We start from the raw sequence: 19,548 nt of genomic DNA on the forward strand, positions 1-19,548 counted from the left end.
CTGTACAAATCTATTTTCAAGCATGGGTAGTTTTCTAGAAATGCACCTGGACATGGAGGCAATTCTATCAATAAATCAGCAGTGCAGTCACCTGTTTCTTTTGGATTTTGTATTTTCTTTATGAACACTTTAAAATAAAAGAGCAAATATACAGTACACCCAAACAAATACGCAATCCTTTAACATGTAATCACCAAAATAAAAACAATATAGAAGTGCAAGTTTCACACATTTACTGTCTTTCTCGCAAATATGGAAACACAGCCAGTAGCTGGTTAGCTAAGAATATGATTACAGTAGAGCAGTGATACTGTAAAACATCAGTAGAGTAAAGTTACTCGAAACCAGTAATATAATAAAATGTAACAGTGCTTGAACACAATGGTGCGTTTTTTGACCAAAGAAAGCAATGCTATAATCGTGCTCTTAAATCACTCCTTGGTGCAACATGCTGTGAATGACAGGCTCAATATGACATTAATCAGATTTACTGCGAAATGTCATGTACATAGGACTACTTTTGATAATTGTGTGTATGTATTCTGCGTGATAGAAACTGGAGAACAAGATAACAGAGAGGAGTGTTGTAGACAGACAGGCTGGCAGCCGGATTTATCCAAAAGACGATTAAACCTCTGGTACATTTCCAGGAAATCGAAGTTGGAGCAGACAAGAGATGGAATAAATCTGAGATGCAGAATATAGTCTCACAATTTATTTTTCTAATATTGTACAAAAATAAATTGATATGGAGGTCATCAGGCACTGCTGCATCCTGTGTGTAATAGTTCAGGAATGGCAAACATTCAGCTACTTCATCCATGTCCTATCAGCGGGCTGACAGCAGGACGCAGCCACGGAGACCCCGATAAGAGCCGATATCAGTCGGGGGAAAGACTAAACAAATACAGTGATGGAGATCATGGAGAATGGCTGGTGACACAATAAAGGGAAAGAGAAAATATAACTGCTCTGGAGAGAAGAGGAAAAACTCACATTCTTGTTGGCATACTTTGTTCAAATTAGCATTACAAAGTTATGGGTTACACCACGCAAACAGTAGCAATTATATGTTCCACATGTTCTGTTAACAAACATCAACCTTGCTTTTGTGTTTGGGTTAATCTGTGGTATGCACTGATGTCACTTTCCTACTAAAACACACCCATCTCTGTTGGACTGCGTGGCAAAACAACATCCTGCAACATGGCTGCTGTCCGCATGGAAACAGCAAATCCAAGCCAATTATCTGTTTAAAAATAAAAGCACTTAGATCAGGGGTCTCAAACTCACGGCCCGGGGGCCAAATCTGGCCTGCAACTTCATTTTATATGTGGCCCTGCAAGAGCTTGCAACGAATATAATATGTTTATTATATGATTGCATGCCACTTTACAGAAGCAGGTTGCCCATAAACTGCCTGTCCCACAATGCATCTCGTTTTGTGACATGCGCACTGAAGAGACTTGCAATTATTTGCCCTGGACTTCTGCTTTCAGACGTAGTTAATTACTATCCTATCCGATAATAATCCAATTCAGAGGCAATAATGTAATATAATACATTATTTTATATATATATTATATATTTATATAGTTACAACCGGACCTTTGAGTGCAACCTTTATGCGAATGTGGCCCGCGATGAAATTGAGTTTGACGCCCCTGACTTAGATGAAAGGTATCATTAAAACTTGCCAATAAACCATTCAATTGGATGCAAAATGGCAATCGGAAATCCAAGTTTAGATGGCTTGTTTCCTATTGTTTCTCCTAAGTATAGTACTCAAATTACTTCGACTTTCTTCAACTTTTAGCTCTGAATCTTTAAAAATATATTTGTTGAGTTAATTGAAGTGACTTCTGCCAGCTGAATGTTATAACCCATATTGGGAGATGCTTAAGCTCAGACAACACAATTTAGTAAGTTATTAGACTTTTCCCACAAACTTAATGAATTATTTACGACTATTTAGTCATTCAACAACAATTCACTCTCTTTTTTCCAAACAGAATAATACAAAGTGGCAAGTTTTCAAAACTAATCATGTATGTCACATATTGCATACATTTGGCAGTGGTGTGTGTGTGTGTGTGTGTGTGTGTGTGTGTGTGTGTGTGTGTGTGTGTGTGTGTGTGTGTGTGTGTGTGTGTGTGTGTGTGTGTGTGTGTGTGTGTGTGTGTGTGTGTGTGTGTGTGTGTGTGTGTGTGTTGGGGGGAGGGTGGATCCCTTAAGGCTGCGTTCATGCTTCAGTGGTATAACATCCACGGGCTTGTTTTGGCACCACACTGTGTGTAGCTGCCGTCATCATCTAATTGTAGGCCACACGGACCACAGGGACTGAACAAAAAAGTTCACTTTGATGTCTCCCGACTGCATTTCATTTTATACAAATATGCAGACATTCTTACTACGTTATCTGGGAACAAAACATATATGTTATCTGTATTATTAGGGTGAAGTGATCTACTGTGACCCTGACCTGAGAAATGTTTATATTATCATTCTTTATTAAGACAAAATAGACAATGTGCTGCCAAGCTATCAGTCTCACTCATGAAGCCTTGAATTTGTTAAGGTCACTTTAATAATCTCAAGTTCTTATTTGATACAGGTCCTTTACTTCATCTGCATGAAAAGAGCTGCTTGGAACATTTTGTTGGGGCAATAACTAAATGAAACTGCTTTAAACGGACAGAAAGGGTACAGACAAAGCTGCCCTTTCAAATGTTGGATATCTTGCATGAAGTCAAAAGAATGTGTAGATACATATATTTGTTCTTATACTATTTCCCCATAATGTATATTTCTGAATATAGAAAACATTTCTAATGGATTTAATTCAGCAATAAACAGTGACATGTAAGTTAAAGGTCCCATGTCATGGCCATTTCTACTGATCATAATTCCATTGTTGAGGTCTACTAGAATAGATTTATATTGTGCAACTTTCCAAACTTACATTGGTTTCTCATACAGCATCTCTGTATAGTATGTGTATTCACTCTGTCTTAAACGGCTTGTTGGAGCTCCTGCCCCCCCTCCCTCCCTATGAGCCCAGTGGCCGTCTGCGAGACAGCGAGACAGCGAGACACAGCGAGACACAGCGAAACCCAGCCCGAAACCAGCCCGACACCCGCAGCCTGGCTGGGAGTTTGTGCGTTTACTCACACACCGACTCACAGCCTTGCCGCGTCCCACCGTCTCAGGGAGGAGAAATCGGTGGAGCTGCAGCTGAGAAAAGATTGAGTGTGTGTCATATATACAGTCTATGGTGTGTGTGTGTGTGTGTGTGTGTGTGTGTGTGTGTGTGTGTGTGTGTGTGTGTGTGTGTGTGTGTGTGTGTGTGTGTGTGTGAGGAAGTCAGCGGATTGTTCCATTTGGACCAATCCACGGACTTAACGTAACGGCTCCGCGGACGTAACGTAACAGCTCCACGGATTGGTCCATTTGGACAGGGTGTACTTTGAGGGCTTGTGACTCTGCAGACCGTTTACATGCATAAAAAGCTGCATAACTCACAAGGGGACGGGTAATAACCGGAAAAGCATGACATGGGACCTTTAACATAAAATGAATAACCTTTACCAAAAAGGTGGTTTTCCCTTTGGTTTGTTGAGAACTGCTGGTGTGATCTTCATTAAACTTGGTGGAAATAATATTTTTGGAGGTTGAATTTGTGTCTATTTACTACAAATTATTATATCTGAGAATATTTCTTAAAATCTAAAAAGGTGCAACACTACTAAGTGTGTATTTAATCAAAAACAGTGACCAGTACATCCATCAACGTTCTTATGCCTTACTAATGGTTTTAAAGCAGAAATAAACAAACACTGACTGGTAAATGAACTTTGGACATATTTATTTAAATAAAGATTTAAAGAAGTATGACAATAACAAATACAGAACTCAGCCAATAATTTAAAGCCATAAAAGGCAACTTGACACACACGTTGTTTTGCTTCAGTAACATTCATTTTAGGGATTCATAATAAACAGTTTTATTAGGAAGGACATGTACAACAAAACAAGTCTTTCCTTCAGAAAATTAGCAAGAGAGAAACACTGAAATGACGACTTTATATTCGATACCAACTGAAGCTACAGAGACATGTTTCAGACTACATGTTTCCCACAATGCACCAGCATGGGGTGTTTAAAAGCACATGGAGATCTGGAGCAGGCCTCCCACTCTGTGAAATGTCCATCAGCCTCCTTTGCAGTGGCTTCCGTCTAATGCTACAAATAAAAAGGTGAGGCGCCCTCTGGGAGAGCATCCCTCCCTCTCCGTGTCACAAACGCCTGCCCCTTGCTCACACTGTTGCCAGGCAACACGTAAAGCTCCAGTGTTGGGGGTTCCTCGGTGCGGACCATGGATGTATAAAGAGAAAGGACCAACAAATCATCAAGCCCTCCATTAGCCGAGCTGTCAACAGCCCGCTAATGCCAGAAGACTCCAGTAAAAACAACATCAACAGCTACAAAAAAAGACAGCCAGAAGCAAGAAGAAACATCCAGAAAAAAAGCTTTTCAACATGGAAAATGTCAGGAATACATTTTAGGGGAAGTTAGAAATAAAAAAGAATTGATAGCATAAAAAAGGAAGGGAAGAAACCAGGACCAGCCTGTTTGTGTGATTCAAGTTAACCTTCTCCACGTCATCTCGGGGACATTTATTGTTGATGCAGCTAGCACAGGATTAAATTAGCATTGTTGCACTTCCAGTTCCTTCATCTCAAAGTCAATTGGATTTTGGTTAGGTGTCTGAAATAGGGTCTGTGGCACAAGCTTGGGATATTGTCAAACTTTTTTTATTTGACATAATTATCAGTAAACACTCCATTGAAGTTAATCTCAAAGCTTTTACTTTAATAATCCGTTTTTAATAGAATAATCCTAATGGTTTATTTATGACGAGGAGATCTTGGATGAACATTTAGCTGTTCAAAGCTGTTGAGGACATTTTCTAAATAATCTGGGAGGCAAAGGATTACAAAAACAAGATGTCTAATACTCCTTTTGGTACAAAAACAGTTTGGCATTGTGTAAAACAGAAATTTTTTATGCTTCATCTTTTAAAGTCCAGTAAACACTTTTTGCTGGAACAAAAGCTGGTATCCATTAAGCAGCACTTAAATGGACAAAATGAGCCACGTGTATATTGACTGAGAAAGCATGCTCTTTACATGGCCCACGATTTGTTTCGGTTCTGTCACATCATGTTCACCCGTCGACTCTCATGCGAGTGCCGAGTCACACTGCGCTCCTTCAGACGTGCTCTCAGTTCGTCCTCTGACTGCCTTTACTGACGAACACTCTGCTTTGCCAAATCCCTCCCTTCTCTCCCCCTTTTACCTTCACTGTCAGCTTTCATTTCCAAAAGAAATACAGAGGGGTCAGCCAGTGAGGGAATAATTCCCGTTTTTAAATCCCAGAGCCGCATTTCTGTAGATACAACTTCCTGTCACGGTCAGATTTAACATTTGATCTCTTCAACCAGCTAACATCCTGACCTTAAAAGACATTCAGAAAATTAAATGGATGGAAAAGGGCACCGCTACCAGAATTTAAAATGGCTCTCATCAGAGTAATGCAATAAAATGCAGTGCTTACAAGCACTTTGGAAAGAGGAGGCACTGACCTAATTTAAGCTCTCAGGAGGGGACTCTGAGAGGTCTTGAAGTGGCTGCTATGCTCCCTTTGGTCAGGTGCATTTAATAGATCAGAATTATTTTCAATATCAAACATTTGTAACCCTCCCTGCACTGTGAGCTGGTGATATGTCATGATCAGAGTCCAGTGTCGGAGTTGAACAGAGAGAGAGTGGAGTGGTTGACGGGAGAGCTGCTGTGTAGAAATCATTGCTCTCTTTTCCCTGCACACCACCTTTTCTGTCTTTTCTCCCCTCAGCAGGCTTCACATGATGCAGCAGCTCTTGGACTTGTCCTTGCTGAAGGTGGAGGAGAGCAGCTCTGCCTTGCTGGGCAGGTGGAGGAGTCTCTTGGAGAGGCGGCGGATGGGGCTGGGTTTGTTGGCCGGCTGCAGTTTGTTCACGCAGGCCAGAGCCGCTGTACGGAAAACACTGTGGATGCTCTTCTCCGATGTGAAGGCGGAGCACTCCAGGTACGTCTCTGCTCCAAGCTGCTTAGCTAAAGACGAACCCTATGATGTAAAAACAAACAAAAACACATTTAAACTCTGGAAAAGTAACACAAAGGGGGATTCCGCCACGACTACCCAGTCTACACACGAGACAGAATCCTAAATAAGACGCAGAGAGGAAGAAACAGAAGTCATGGGACAAACCTGTTCATGTGAGACGGGAGATTGTTTCTGATTGGACAGCTCCATACGTGTGCACACGTCTGTGCGCAGGTCTGTCTTACAGCCTATTAGGAGGATCCGTGTGCTCGGGCAGAAGTCCTGGATCTCTGCTTTCCACTGCGAGGAGAAGAGGAACAGGCGTCAAAACACTGTCACTGGAAAGCTTTTTAAATATACTTCGGGAAAATATACATGTGTACGCCAACAGTGTCCAACATTCAAGTAGTCCTTGGTCCTTTTCAGGATGGATATATGTTTATGTGATTGATGTTTACTATCTTGAAACCTTTACTTTAGTTTATAACAGTTTATAATATAAATAAGATTAATACCTTCTTTAGCGCACTGTCTACTGTGTCTGGTCGGCTGATGTCGAAGCATAAGAGCACTGCATCGGAGTCGCTGTAGCAGAGCGGTCTGACGTTGTCGTAGTAAGGAGAACCTGTGAGACAACACACACTTAGCAATGTCCTCACATACAAGTTTATTACCATGTGATTTAGGAGCTGGGCAGTCAGCACTTTGAAAATTAACTTTGACACTTTCATAACGTTTTATCACAATCATCCTCCTCACTTTCACACAGTACAAATAATATAATGAATAACATAGCAGCCTGCCAAACTGATAAAAGAGCAAACACTTGACTGAGCTTGACGCCTTCCCACTGACCAGGTTTTTCCAGTGCAGTCAAATTACTCACAGTCAGTGAAACTCTGTACCAATCACATCTTTCCATTATCGGAAACCAAACTTTATCTACCAAACTTTGTTTGAGTCAAAATAAACACCAGATGTCTCATGGAACAAAATGATCACCATACTTTAGGATACACTTTCCAAGATTTGACTTTGGCTTACTGATACACAGTATCAGATAAAGTTCCAAAATACAGACTATGTTCATCTATGTCTGTCGAATGAAGTCCCCTTCAGGTATTGTTAATAAAAGACAGATTGAAAAGTGTTCAAAGCAAACAGCTGGTTAGCTTAGCGTTGCACAAAGACAAGACACAGAAGGAAACAGCTGTTTAACAGTAAAGAAAATGTCAAGGGAAAATGTGTTGTAATACAGCCAGAAAGCAATGTCACGTATAACTCAAGATATTAATCTACTTCTCTAACGGTTCATTAAGACTATAACCATTGTGTGTACTTGTATTTTTTTGTGTGTGTGTGTGCGTGCGTGCGTGCGTGCGTGCGTGCGTGCGTGTGTACAAAATGATATCATTAACTGTTAATCACCTCCAACATATCGTTTTCCCAGATTGCTGACTCATATTTACACACACACACAACACCTCAGGTACAAGAATCTGAAATATGCTGTGCAGGAAACACATTTCCCTCACCTTCCCACAAACGGCAGAGCTATATGTAGAGTCTTCCTTTAACTCTCAGGAAGGCTCTTGTTCTAAAAACAGACCGACAGGATGTCCGCTCTCTATTGTCTTCCCTCTGCCACCTAATCACTCCCCCACACACCAACGCTAAGATTTCATTTCCTACCCCTGTCCTCAGGGGCTAGATGTGCAACCGAAGCTTCCCTTGCAAATAAAAGCAGGATATAATTACACCAGGAATAGATAAGCTACCGGAACTAAGTAATCTCTGCTGAGACATTAATGAAAATATTTTAAGAACACAAAGCACTTTAATTCAAAAAGCCCTTCAGGTCTGCGGGAATATTTGACTTCAATCTGCAAAGTAGGACGACTTCTACGACCACAATCTATCAATAACTCGCCTTTAAGGGGAATCAAAGCCCCCGTCTCATAACTATACAGAGTGATGTAAGGCTTGAGAAAGAACACACACACACACACACACACACACACACACACACACACACACACACACACACACACACACACACACACACACACACACACACACACACACACACACACACACACACACACACACACACACACACACACACACACACACACACACACACACACACACACACACACACACACACACACACACACACACACACACAGCCCTCTCTACTCTCAAAGAAAGCGAATTGGTTGGACTATTCCTTTTGATAAAAGATGCAACAAATGTTTCTTTGAGACGTTTTTTTTTTACTGTGAGAAAGCGTGTGCTGGTACTCGTAGAATTGAGGAGAAACATCTCTTCTCACATAAAAACTTGTATATGAACGATCATATTTGATCAAAATGAGACAACTTGAACATAGGTGTTGTTGCTTAGAAAACAAGTCAATTAGCAGGACATTAATTGACTTTTTAAGATGACTCTTTGCGATGTCCCGCCCCTAAGCCCACCACGCACAACATGATGGAGCGGTAGCCAATAGAAGCGCAAGTGTTACATAATGATGAAACTAAACTCTACAGGAAAAGGAAAAACCCCAAAAAGTATAATGCAACTTTTTAAACAAAAATGCCAAAACATGCCCTACCTTTTGCTTCTATAAGATCTATTTGACCCTTTTAGGCTTTCTATTTACAATTCATTTGACCTTGTGTTTGGTGCATAAAATAAATATATTAAAAGCTATTTAAATTCAGGCAAAGAGCTGAACTGACAACGTAATCAACAAAAACTGATCCAATAAAGAATCCTATAAAAAAAAAAAAAATAGGATTTGCTGCTTTTCTATTTCTTATGTGATTATAAAGTGAATATATGTGTGTGTTTTGGACTGTACTTGGACTGTGTTGTTAGCAAATGAATAGATAAAGATAATAAAGACAGAGAATAGAACGTAAAATACATAAAGAGAGCCTGGATTTGTGTTTGTGCGTGTTGAAAAAGTAAATAGGTCTTATGCAATGATTTCTCTGGAAAGGGTGACTGTCCAGAAAGTTTTTACTCCGTGGGAGATAAACAAACAATCCCACATTAGTTCAGAGCTGGATTAGTTACATAAGACCTTTTTTTTAGGCGGCACACACCATAAGGCAGTGAGGAGGTCATGCATATCTTTTCTCTCAGTCCCCCTCACTTGTGCCTTCTGTTCACACTGACTGTGCCACACACACACACACACACACACACACACACACACACACACACACACACACACACACACACACACACACACACACACACACACACACACACACACACACACACACACACACACACACACACACACACACACACACACACACACACACACACACACACACACACACACACACACACACACACACACACACACACACACACACACACACACACACACACACACGCACGCACGCACTTCCACCCCCTGCACGCACGAGGCATCCCCCTCTCCCCTGTGTAACAACCCCTCTGCGGGCCAACTGGCAGCGCCTCACTTCCTCTGAGCACAATGCCTCAGCCAATGTGTTATGAAATGAATCTATACTGGAGTGGATTTCTTGTTGATCCTAATGACATAATCTCTCTCTGTATGTGTACGGTCATTATATCAGTAGAGCAGTAATGGTTCTCTCAACTGTATGCATTAAGGCTGTAACTAAGATTATAGCAGATTGTTAGTGTGACCTTTGGAGGGAACTTTTTAACATAAACAGTTTGGAAATTGGGAAGAAATGCACACTGTCATTTCAATACCTTGTTCCATACATCTCGTTAATCATTTGTCAAGTTCACAATTGAACAAAAGCAGAGAAAAGCAGCAAATACTCCCATTATAAAACTTATGTTTACTTAATAAAAAGACTTGAACGATTGTTGCTGATCATTCTTTTGGTCAAGGGACAATGTTCATGTTCTGCCTGAGAAAGTTGGTTTTAAAAGTAAGTATTATATATAGGTTAAACAAGAGCAGATGAATAGTGTTAGAAACTGTTTTATTACCATGAATACAAACTAGAGCTAGGGCTGCTCGATTATGGCAAAAATCCTAATCTCGATTATTTGGGTCAATAATTGATATCACGATTATTAAAAATGATTATCCATTTACTTTGACAACATCAATTTATTGTAAAAAAAAATCTGTAGTATGTTTTTAACAGTTGATTACCCTGAACGTTAAGTATAATTCAATTGAAAAAACAATACAAAAATATATAAGTTTTAGTAATAATAATTTTCTTTTAAATAAATAAATAATAAAATAAAAAAAGTAAACTGTATCCATCCAGTAAACTGGAGTGAACTTGGTAGCCTTAGAGATTTACATTAGTGTTAATAGCTTTGTTATATTTCTTAAACTTGGGCACAAAGTGTATTTGATTGAAGGGGATTTGTATTTTAATGTTATTTTAATGTATGTTTTTTCATTCAATGCTGTGGATTTTGGGCCCCAGCTTCTCAACCAGGCCTGTTGTTCATTGGCTGCAGCAATCCACCAAGGAAGATCTTAATAGATTTCACAAGAGTGAAAAGCGGCTTAACTGCATCAAAACAGGATTGGCAGATAGTGATGTCTGGGTAAACAGAAAACACATTGTATGTAAAACAATGATGGAGACTCAGCTTCATTTACAGTCGTTACCCGACTCCATGCTGACTGTGTTGATGTTAGGAGGATAAACAAGTTTCACAAATAATCCCATGAATACAGTGAAACTTCTCAGTTTTGCTCAACAAACACTAAACATTGGGAAAAATGTTGACTTGACAGTGAATCAAAGATAGTGGGGAGATGGGAACATGGCCTTGTTCTTTGCTAGTTTTATTAAACTAGGGTTATCAGGAAGAACAATCAGGGCGTAATCCTCACCTGATGTGTCCCAGAGGCTGAGCTCAACACGCTGATCTTCAATATCCAGACAGGAGGTGTAGTTCTCAAACACAGTGGGGACGTAGGTCTAGAAATGGAAAATAAAGAGAAAGAGGTTTAAGGATTATTTACCACAAATTCACATACAAATCTAACAAAATTATTATTTATTTAGAGTATAAAAGGCCAACAAAATGAAGATGTCAAGGTTATTAGCTGTCCATTTTCTGAGTTGGACCAGCAGAAACATTTATGAAATATATATTTATTTAAAATAAAAAAGGTAAGATCTTCATGTGTGAAGCTTGTATTATTTTTTTAATGTCTAAAAACAATAGTTTGGGTTATTGAGCAGTTATTAACATTTCTGTTAATTAAATTGATAGACTAAGCAGTGTTTACATGTATGACCTGAAGTCTCTTAGTAATACCATTTCCACGACGAAAGCTTTTAATGTAGCACTGTCAAAAATACTAATCCAATGAAAATATATCCTTCAGTCAAATATCCTTCACTACACAATGACTGTTAATCCCATTATAGCCTACTATATGGGTTATGTAGCCCCTTGGGGGATTGATGAATATAATATGATAAGATTAAATAAAATAAGATATGATAAGCTTATATTGATGGCCAAATGGAAAATATGTCACAGAATAGAGGAAGTTAACAATAAAGATGTATACAAAAATAATGTAATTATTTTTTAAATATCAAAGTTTGCATTAAATTAAGACAATGATGTGTGGTAAAGGGACAGTAGTGTGATTGAAAAATAATATCAGGATGAATACATAAAATAACTTTGGACATATTTTATAAGAGCTATGTCCCAAATATAATATGAGAGGTTAGATAAAAGAAGCCTTCATTAATCACCAGATGGAAAATATGGTTGTTGCAGCATAAAGAACTATAATAATAAAGAGGTATATCATTTTAAAATAATTAAAATATCAGTGTTTAAACATATACCTGAAATCCCTAACAAGAGTGTCATTCCCAATATGAAAGGTTTTTATTTAGCACTGTAAAAAATACTAAAGCACCAGTGACTGTAGTGTGATTTAAAATAATATCAGAAAAATAACTTTGTTCTGTCTAAAGGCTGTCTCTCCATACCTCTGGGTAGCAGTCCTTGGCCAGCACTTGTAACATCGCTGTTTTACCGCATTGGACGTCCCCGACCAGCACGAGCTTACACCTCGCGAGACACGGCTGCGTGAGTCTTCTTTCCTTCATGGTGCAGAACAATAACACGAGCAGACTCAAACAAAAGTCACACAGGTAATAATAACACCAGTGAAGTTTGGTAAATCCTTTCAGTTAAAGGCAGCTCTGCTCCTCTTCTTCCTCAGGCAGTAAATCAGTCAGTGAGGGAAACACTGCGGAACTTTATATTGTCGCGCCAACCAATAAGCGCAGTGCGCGAGCCGAGGGAGGGAGGGGGGGAGCAGTGCACGAGGTCTCTCTTCTATCTGGTTGTAATGGTGGATGGTGGGCTGCAGAGCCTTGGCAGGGATGTAAGAAATACTGATGTTCCCTCAATGCATCACCTAAACCAGCATACAACTCTTATGTCATACTATCAGGACGTGAGAGAATTACTCAGATATTTAAGTTATATTAGTTTTACCACAGTGTGTATAAATACTCAGTTAAAAATAAATCCCGGAATTCAACATTTTACTGTGGTAAAAGTGCAGTATCAGCATTACAATATACTCAAACTACTCAAAGTAAAAGCACGCAGCTACTTTACATTTTTATGCGCATGATACCGTGATGTATTGTGCAGGTCCCTCATTTAAGGAGGCTGGTGTTAAATTACAGGCTGTTTTTAACGTTATTCAGACTCAGCTCGCTGAGCTTAAGCTTCTTTTAAATGTTGAGAAAACCAAGGTAATGATTTTTTCAAAAGCAAAAAAGATAGAGACTGCTTTGGATATTGTTACTGCAAGGACAAGTACTAGAAGTGGTTACCTGTTATAAATACCATATGGCTTGATGATTGTCTTTTAAACTTCAGGTCATTAATCTGCTTAAAAAGCTGAGGGTTAGACTAGGTTTCTTTTTCAGAAACAAGTCCTGTTTCTCGCTTGAGGCCAGGGAAAGGCTAGTCTCTGTGACCTTTTTACCTGCTGGACTATGGTGATTTGATCTATATGAATGCACCTGCCCATTGCCTGGAAAAGTTAGATGCCGCCTATCACAGTGCTCTGAGATTTGTTACTAACTGTAAAGCAATTACTCATCACTGTACCCTGTATGCCAGGGCAGGTCTGCCTTCACTAACTGTACGGAGGCTCAGTCATTGGTACATGTTTATCTATAAAGCCATGTTGCCAATTTATATGCTCTTTGATCTCACAGAGAGTGGCAAGTGGCTATTGCCTGAGACGTGTTTTTATTACATGTGCCAAGTGCTAGGACTGTTTTAGGTACTAAAGCTTTTATGTGTGCTGCTCCTCTTGGAACACTATGCAATTTTTTTGGAAACTGAGCATTTTGGTTCCCTTGCATAATTTTAAAGCTCCGATAGATTAAATGTTATTACGGAGCTCTCAAGTCTCACGCATTTGGCGTGAGACACACGCATTTCACTCCATTCACACGCTCACACGCCACACCTTGTATTTCTCACGCAGAGATTTATTTCCAGGGTACCGCCCACCAAGTTGCGCCGCAATTTTGTAAACAAACTAGGCTTGTTTGAGACGCGTGCACCCCACTAGCACCCCCCCCCCCCCCCCCCCCCCCCCCCCCCCGTTGACATTCGCGATACAAAGGGCTTCACCCCCCCCCCCCCGTTGACATTCGCGGACGCGGTACAGAGGGCTTCATGGGAACTTTGAGGGGAGCCAGAAGTTGGAGTACCAAACACCGCTGCCAAAATCTCACTCTGAACTCTGTTCAAAACTTGAGAACCCTGGTTATTAGATACCCCTGTGATTATGTTGTATTGATATCCTTTTTGTTTTGTGTTGTTTTTATGTGTAACCAACGTGCTGCAGGTCTCCCTTGAAAAAGAGATTGTTGATCTCAATGGGATTTTCACCTGATTAAATAAAGGCTACACTCATTGGGTAGGATCATGCTCATTTCAGAATCATATAGGGAGTATCATTATGTATGCAATAAGGTACTTGCAGCTGAAGGTGGAACAGCTTTAATAATTGTATAGGCTACTGTTGGGTAGCTTAAAAATAAAGAATTAAAAAGGGGATTCACTTGTAATTCAATCAGTCCTTTTAGCATTTGTTTTTTTTAAAGTAACTAAACTAACTAAATGTCAAGGCGCTTGCACTTTAATAGGTCCATTGTATACTTCTACTTCACTTTATTTCAGAGGACAACATTGCACCCTTTGCTCTCTAAAGATAACATTAAGGGAAGGATGACAGTGTGAAGGGGATTAAGAAGGATTTTGTTCCTCTCATGTCCTCTTCTTGTAAAAACCTATCTCTGGTTAAATGTCTAAAATATCCATGTATGCTTGTTTAGTCTGTGTGCAGTATATATAGTCACAAGGCCAGAAGTCTCCAGAAAGTGTGTCATCTGTTATCTTTCTTGTGTCACAGGGTGTGCTCATAGTATCAACGGTAGATTTAAAAAAGTGTTTGGAGTTTCATGACCTCAAAGTCTTGTAGTAGCCTATCTCAGTTCAGAGGTCAAAGCTTCAGTGAAATGTCATTTTGATTAATGGGTTATTGGTAATCCCTCTAATGTTTATTTAAATTGTATTGTATGTATGCCATTTTTTTACATGAAACATATGACAGTTTGTGTACATGTTTATATAACAACGTGTGGTGTCCAGGGTCTATACCTACAACAGACAACAGATGGCTTCATCAATCTGAAGTATAACAGAGATTCAAGAGTGTGAGCCATTTGGAGATGAAGTGGAGCGTGGCTAGTCGTACAAAACACAAATGGAAACAACAGAGGGCTCTTTGATGCCATGTACAGCGTGAAACTGTGGACGGGGATATGCATTGCACCTGCTGCCTAGTTTGAAGAGAATAGTCCCTCACTGTCTTGCTTCAAAAATGTATATCTTTGTGCTCTTACACACATGTACATCACACACATGCTAACACCTATTTAAATGCTTCACTCCCTCATGCTGCATTTCATGCTTTTCCGGTTATTACCCGTCCCCTTGTGTGTTATGTAGTTTTTTATGTGTGTAAACGGTCTGCAAAGTCACAAACCCTCAAAGTACACCCTGTAGCGAGTAAAACTCTAACACAGAAAAGACCTGCCTATGCTGCCCCAGAACGCCTCGTTGGAGATTTCTCTTTTTCCATTGTTTTCTTCCTGGGTATAGTGACGTGCCCATACCCAAATGGACCCATTGGTCCAAATGGACTAATCCGTGGAGCCGTTACGTTAAGTCTGCGGAGCCGTTACATTAACTTCCTCACACACACACACACTCAATCTTTTCTCAGCTGCAGCTCCGCCGATTTCTCTTCCCTGAGACGGCGGGACGCGGCGAGGCTGTGAGTCGGTGTGTGTTTGTGTTCGGGCTGGTTTCGTGCTGGGTTTCGCTGTCTCGCAGACGGCCACCGGGCTCACAGGGAAGGGGGGGGGTGCAGGAGCTCCAACAAACCGTTTAGGACAGAGAGTGAATACACATACAGAGATGCTGTATAAGAAACCAATCTGAGTTTGGAAAATTGCACAATATAAATGTATTTTAGTAGACCTCAACAATGGAATTATGATCAGTAGAAATGGCCATGACCTGGGACCTTTAAAGTTACACATTTGGTAAATATGTACTTCCTTACAGAGAGTTATGGATCTTCAGTGGCTCTGCAGTGTAAAGATAAAGATATGCATAGTCCCCAGTGACTGGATCTTATTGGCTTTGTTGATACTCTGACTTTTTCTTTAGCACTCATGTTCACATTTATAGATTTGAGAGAAACATCTTAAGAAAGGTCGGATGCAGACAGTGACATGACATTTGCTTTGAGTGTTCATGTCCTTCAGGATGATTTGTAAAAACGTGTTTCACTTTTCATGTATCGAATGAAATGTTAAATCATGCCCAACTATCTTTAAAACCGGTGAAAATCCTATCAGTCTTGGCTTCATTTTGAGTTTAGTAATAATTATTACAATCATAGAGAAAGTGCAAACATTTTAGAAAGAGGCAAAAATACATGTAAATAAAAATAGGAAGTTGACAACCAGTGAAGTATAGCACTCAATAATAGCAATAATAAATGGTATAAAAAGGTATCAATCTTCCCATCCTACTCTTGGAAAGCAAGAACATTGGAAAACTGTCCAACTTTCCATCAAATATAGACCAATACCATAGGGCTATTGCTGACGATGGGACTTGTATTGTTTAGAAATCAGTAATGTTGATCACCATGATTGGTCACATGATCACTTCAGACTGTAGTTGAGAGAATTTGTCCTGACCTATGTGTCCACATTGTTTTCTTGATGAAAGGAGACAGATGGTGGCGCACTTTGGTCATCTGAAGATGTGTTGACCTTTTTCTCCCAAAACTTTGACTCCTCGTGTTCAGTGAGATGACCCATTCATTCTGCCCAATGTGGTTTATGACAACCTGAAGACAGGCTGACCTAGATTTATTATAGACTCTGCAGAAAATTACATTTTCACCATCAGTTTCACCTTAGCTAACTCTACCCTACATTTATTGCGTGCTGTTTTTGTCTAGAGGGAAATACTGTTCTTTGAACTCAAATACCTGTATTTATCAGCTTTAAATAAAAACTAGGATTAAGATCTCTTTAATGGAGAATATAACGGATAGTCCATAATCAATATAGTCATAAATTATAGTTTAATAAATCAAACTAAAATAGTAAAACAAATGCAAATAATAATCAATAAAGTAAAAATGAGCACCACCTCAAAGAACATCAATAATAAAAACATGCTTTTACATTAATTCAGAAATAATAATCAAATTATAAGAAATCCCATTTGCCGTTATGCGGCAAATAATATATAATTTTACATATCTTCCGGCGCAGATTGAAAACTCATCTCTTTCGACTCCACTTTGAGCAATAAAATGACTAACAAAGCTCTTATATACTAATAAAGGACTGGCTTATCTAAAGCTGATGTACTAATATGATTCTGTTTTCTTCAAGTTTGTATCTTGTTGGTCGAATGCACTTATTGTAAGTCGCTTTGGATAAAAGCTTCAACTAAATGCAATGTCATGTAATGTTGTTTATACTTAAACTTTACAAAAAAACATTTAAATGCACAACTTTTTTAACAGTGTTCCAAAATACTTAAAGGTCCCATGTCATGGCCATTTCTACTGATCATAATTCCATTGTTGAGGTCTACTAAAATAGATTTATACTGTGCAATTTTCCAAACTCACATTGGTCTCTCATACAGCATCTCTGTAAAGTATGTGTATTCACCGGTATTCACTCTCTGTCCTAAACGGCTTGTTGGAGCTCCTGCCCCCCCCTGTGAGCCCAGTGTGCTCTGATTGGTCGGGAAGTTGCAAGGCTCGTTGCTGCGATCTGCTGCGGACAGGCTTCCGGGTCGGCGATACAGCGAGAACAAGCTAAACTCATCCTGAGCACACACAAACACTCACAGCCGAAGTAAAAACAATAAGTGTGGCTTGATATTGAGTAAAAGGTTTATAACGCTGTGAGAATGGGTCTGCGGAGAGCATTTCTCCGCGATCCCAACTTAGCAGCCCGAAAAACGTATACCCATTTAAAAAGTCGTGGCAGATACCTTGTTTGTTTTAAACATCATAAATACACAAACAACAATCAATACTTACAGGTTGTGTATACCCGAATCTCCCGCTGGTCCAAACAAAGTAGGAACAGCATCGTTCTTCAGCCCTACGCTGTACATATCCGGCATGAATCGCTGAAAGGTTTGTGAAGCTCTGTTTCATGAAAGACTGGCAGAGGGTGTGGCCTCTGGGTATCCCCACGTCAGAGTACCCAGGAAGTAAACAATGGAAAATGAGAAATCTCCAACGAGGCGTTTTGGGGCAGCATAGACTGTGTTAGAGTTTTACTCGCTACAGGGTGTACTTTGATGGTTTTTGACTCTGCAGACCGTTTACATGCATAAAAACCTTCATAACACAAGGGGACGGGTAATAACCGTTAAAGCATGACATGGGACCTTTAAAATCTGATCAATTCCTTCACCACTGCAATAAGCTCTCATTATGAGATGTCCGCTTACATACTTGCATGATCAGCCACATAAAAGCTGAAGTAAAGTTATATTTTAGGTTAGCAGCTACTTTATGTAATGCACATTTATTTGCACCAAACTTGTTGACATTCAGCTGTAGCGTCAGTAGAAACAGACATTGTTAATCCCAAATCCATTTCAAATCATTTCTAAGAAAGGACTAACCACATCCCCTGTGGCCTTCAACAAAAACAATTAGCATAATTCAAGTAAGATGCGGTTGAGAGCTTTTTCATTATGTAAATCAGGATATGACTAAAAAATATTACCATAAACACAAGTCCAATCATCAAGTGGAAATGTATTGGCATGCTTGTCTATAAATTGCTCCTGAATGTGGCACAGTTCAGTGATGCTGCAAAGACAGAGAAGTTCATTACCATTAATCAACTTCACAGGTTTTTCCCATACCGTAGCATACTATGATAACAGTTGGATAATTGCAACGGTGAAAGGTAATACTCACGGTCAATGTCAACCTTTCTGAAACAACTGGATTCAATGGAGTGCAGAGGAATGGACGGGTCGTGGTTGGAAAGGTGTGCACAAAAAATATTGATGTGCAAAAGTTAATACATTTATTTTGTTTCTTAACGTTTTCATAGTTACATTTCACATACTGCAAGTTAAGTTGTAAGTGAGGCATGTTTAAATGGCAGCTGCACTGTACATACAAGTGTTTGTGTGTAAAAGGTCTTCCCATTTACATTCTATCAAATATCCATGTTGTGTGTAATAAAGGCAAAAATGACAGAGCCAGTGCATGGCAATTATAGAGAGGTTTAATGACAACAGAGTAAAGCTATAGAGACGAAATGAATACAATTAGATCGTAAATCATATATACTGTAATGCACAGCCCACAGTCCAAAGAGCAACTGATCATTTTTCAGTCCATGAGGAAAAGGACCCCCACAATCCCTTGAATGGGGTATTATAATATTTGTCCTTAAACGGTACTGCCCTCTAGAGGTGTAGTATATAAATTACTACATTGCAAGGGATATTATTTGTGACACACATATATACACAAATACTCAGCCAATAGTGAAATTACGTTTTTATTGGTTGATGGGTAAAACAAAACAAAAATAAAAAAGGACTTGCAGTAGAGTCAAATGCCCATAGATATCTATGCGAATGCCTACCCATCCCATAATGCTCTCTCAGAACGTTGACACTTCCGCCTTCACTTCCGTTGTAGGACACACATTACAAGGTTAAATAAAGCTTTGAAAAAGTCAGATATAATCATTTATAGCGCGGCAAGTATTT

The 19,548-nt window shown here is 39.5% G+C and overlaps 1 protein-coding gene across 2 annotated transcripts; it reads right to left on the reverse strand.

Moving 5' to 3' along the window:
• Positions 1–3,848: 3,848 nt before the first annotated feature.
• On the reverse strand, positions 3,849–17,975 carry LOC307036460 (rho-related GTP-binding protein Rho6-like). 2 transcript variants are annotated; one of them, XM_079676810.1, is made up of 6 exons: positions 17,843–17,975; positions 12,150–12,263; positions 11,024–11,111; positions 6,660–6,769; positions 6,310–6,444; positions 3,849–6,165 (listed from the first exon to the last, which is right to left on the reverse strand). In XM_079676810.1, exons 1-6 carry the CDS (start codon positions 17,960–17,962, stop codon positions 5,920–5,922), a joined length of 813 nt encoding a protein of 270 aa, XP_079532936.1. In that variant the 5' UTR covers positions 17,963–17,975; the 3' UTR covers positions 3,849–5,919. The 2 variants fall into 2 exon arrangements, with proteins under 2 accessions (XP_079532936.1, XP_079532937.1); XM_079676811.1 differs by lacking the exon at positions 17,843–17,975 and having other exon boundaries at positions 12,150–12,413.
• Between the last annotated feature and the right edge of the window lie 1,573 nt (positions 17,976–19,548).

This window comes from Notothenia rossii (assembly GCF_949606895.1).
Source record: "Notothenia rossii genome assembly, chromosome: 4".
NCBI lineage: Eukaryota > Metazoa > Chordata > Actinopteri > Perciformes > Nototheniidae > Notothenia > Notothenia rossii.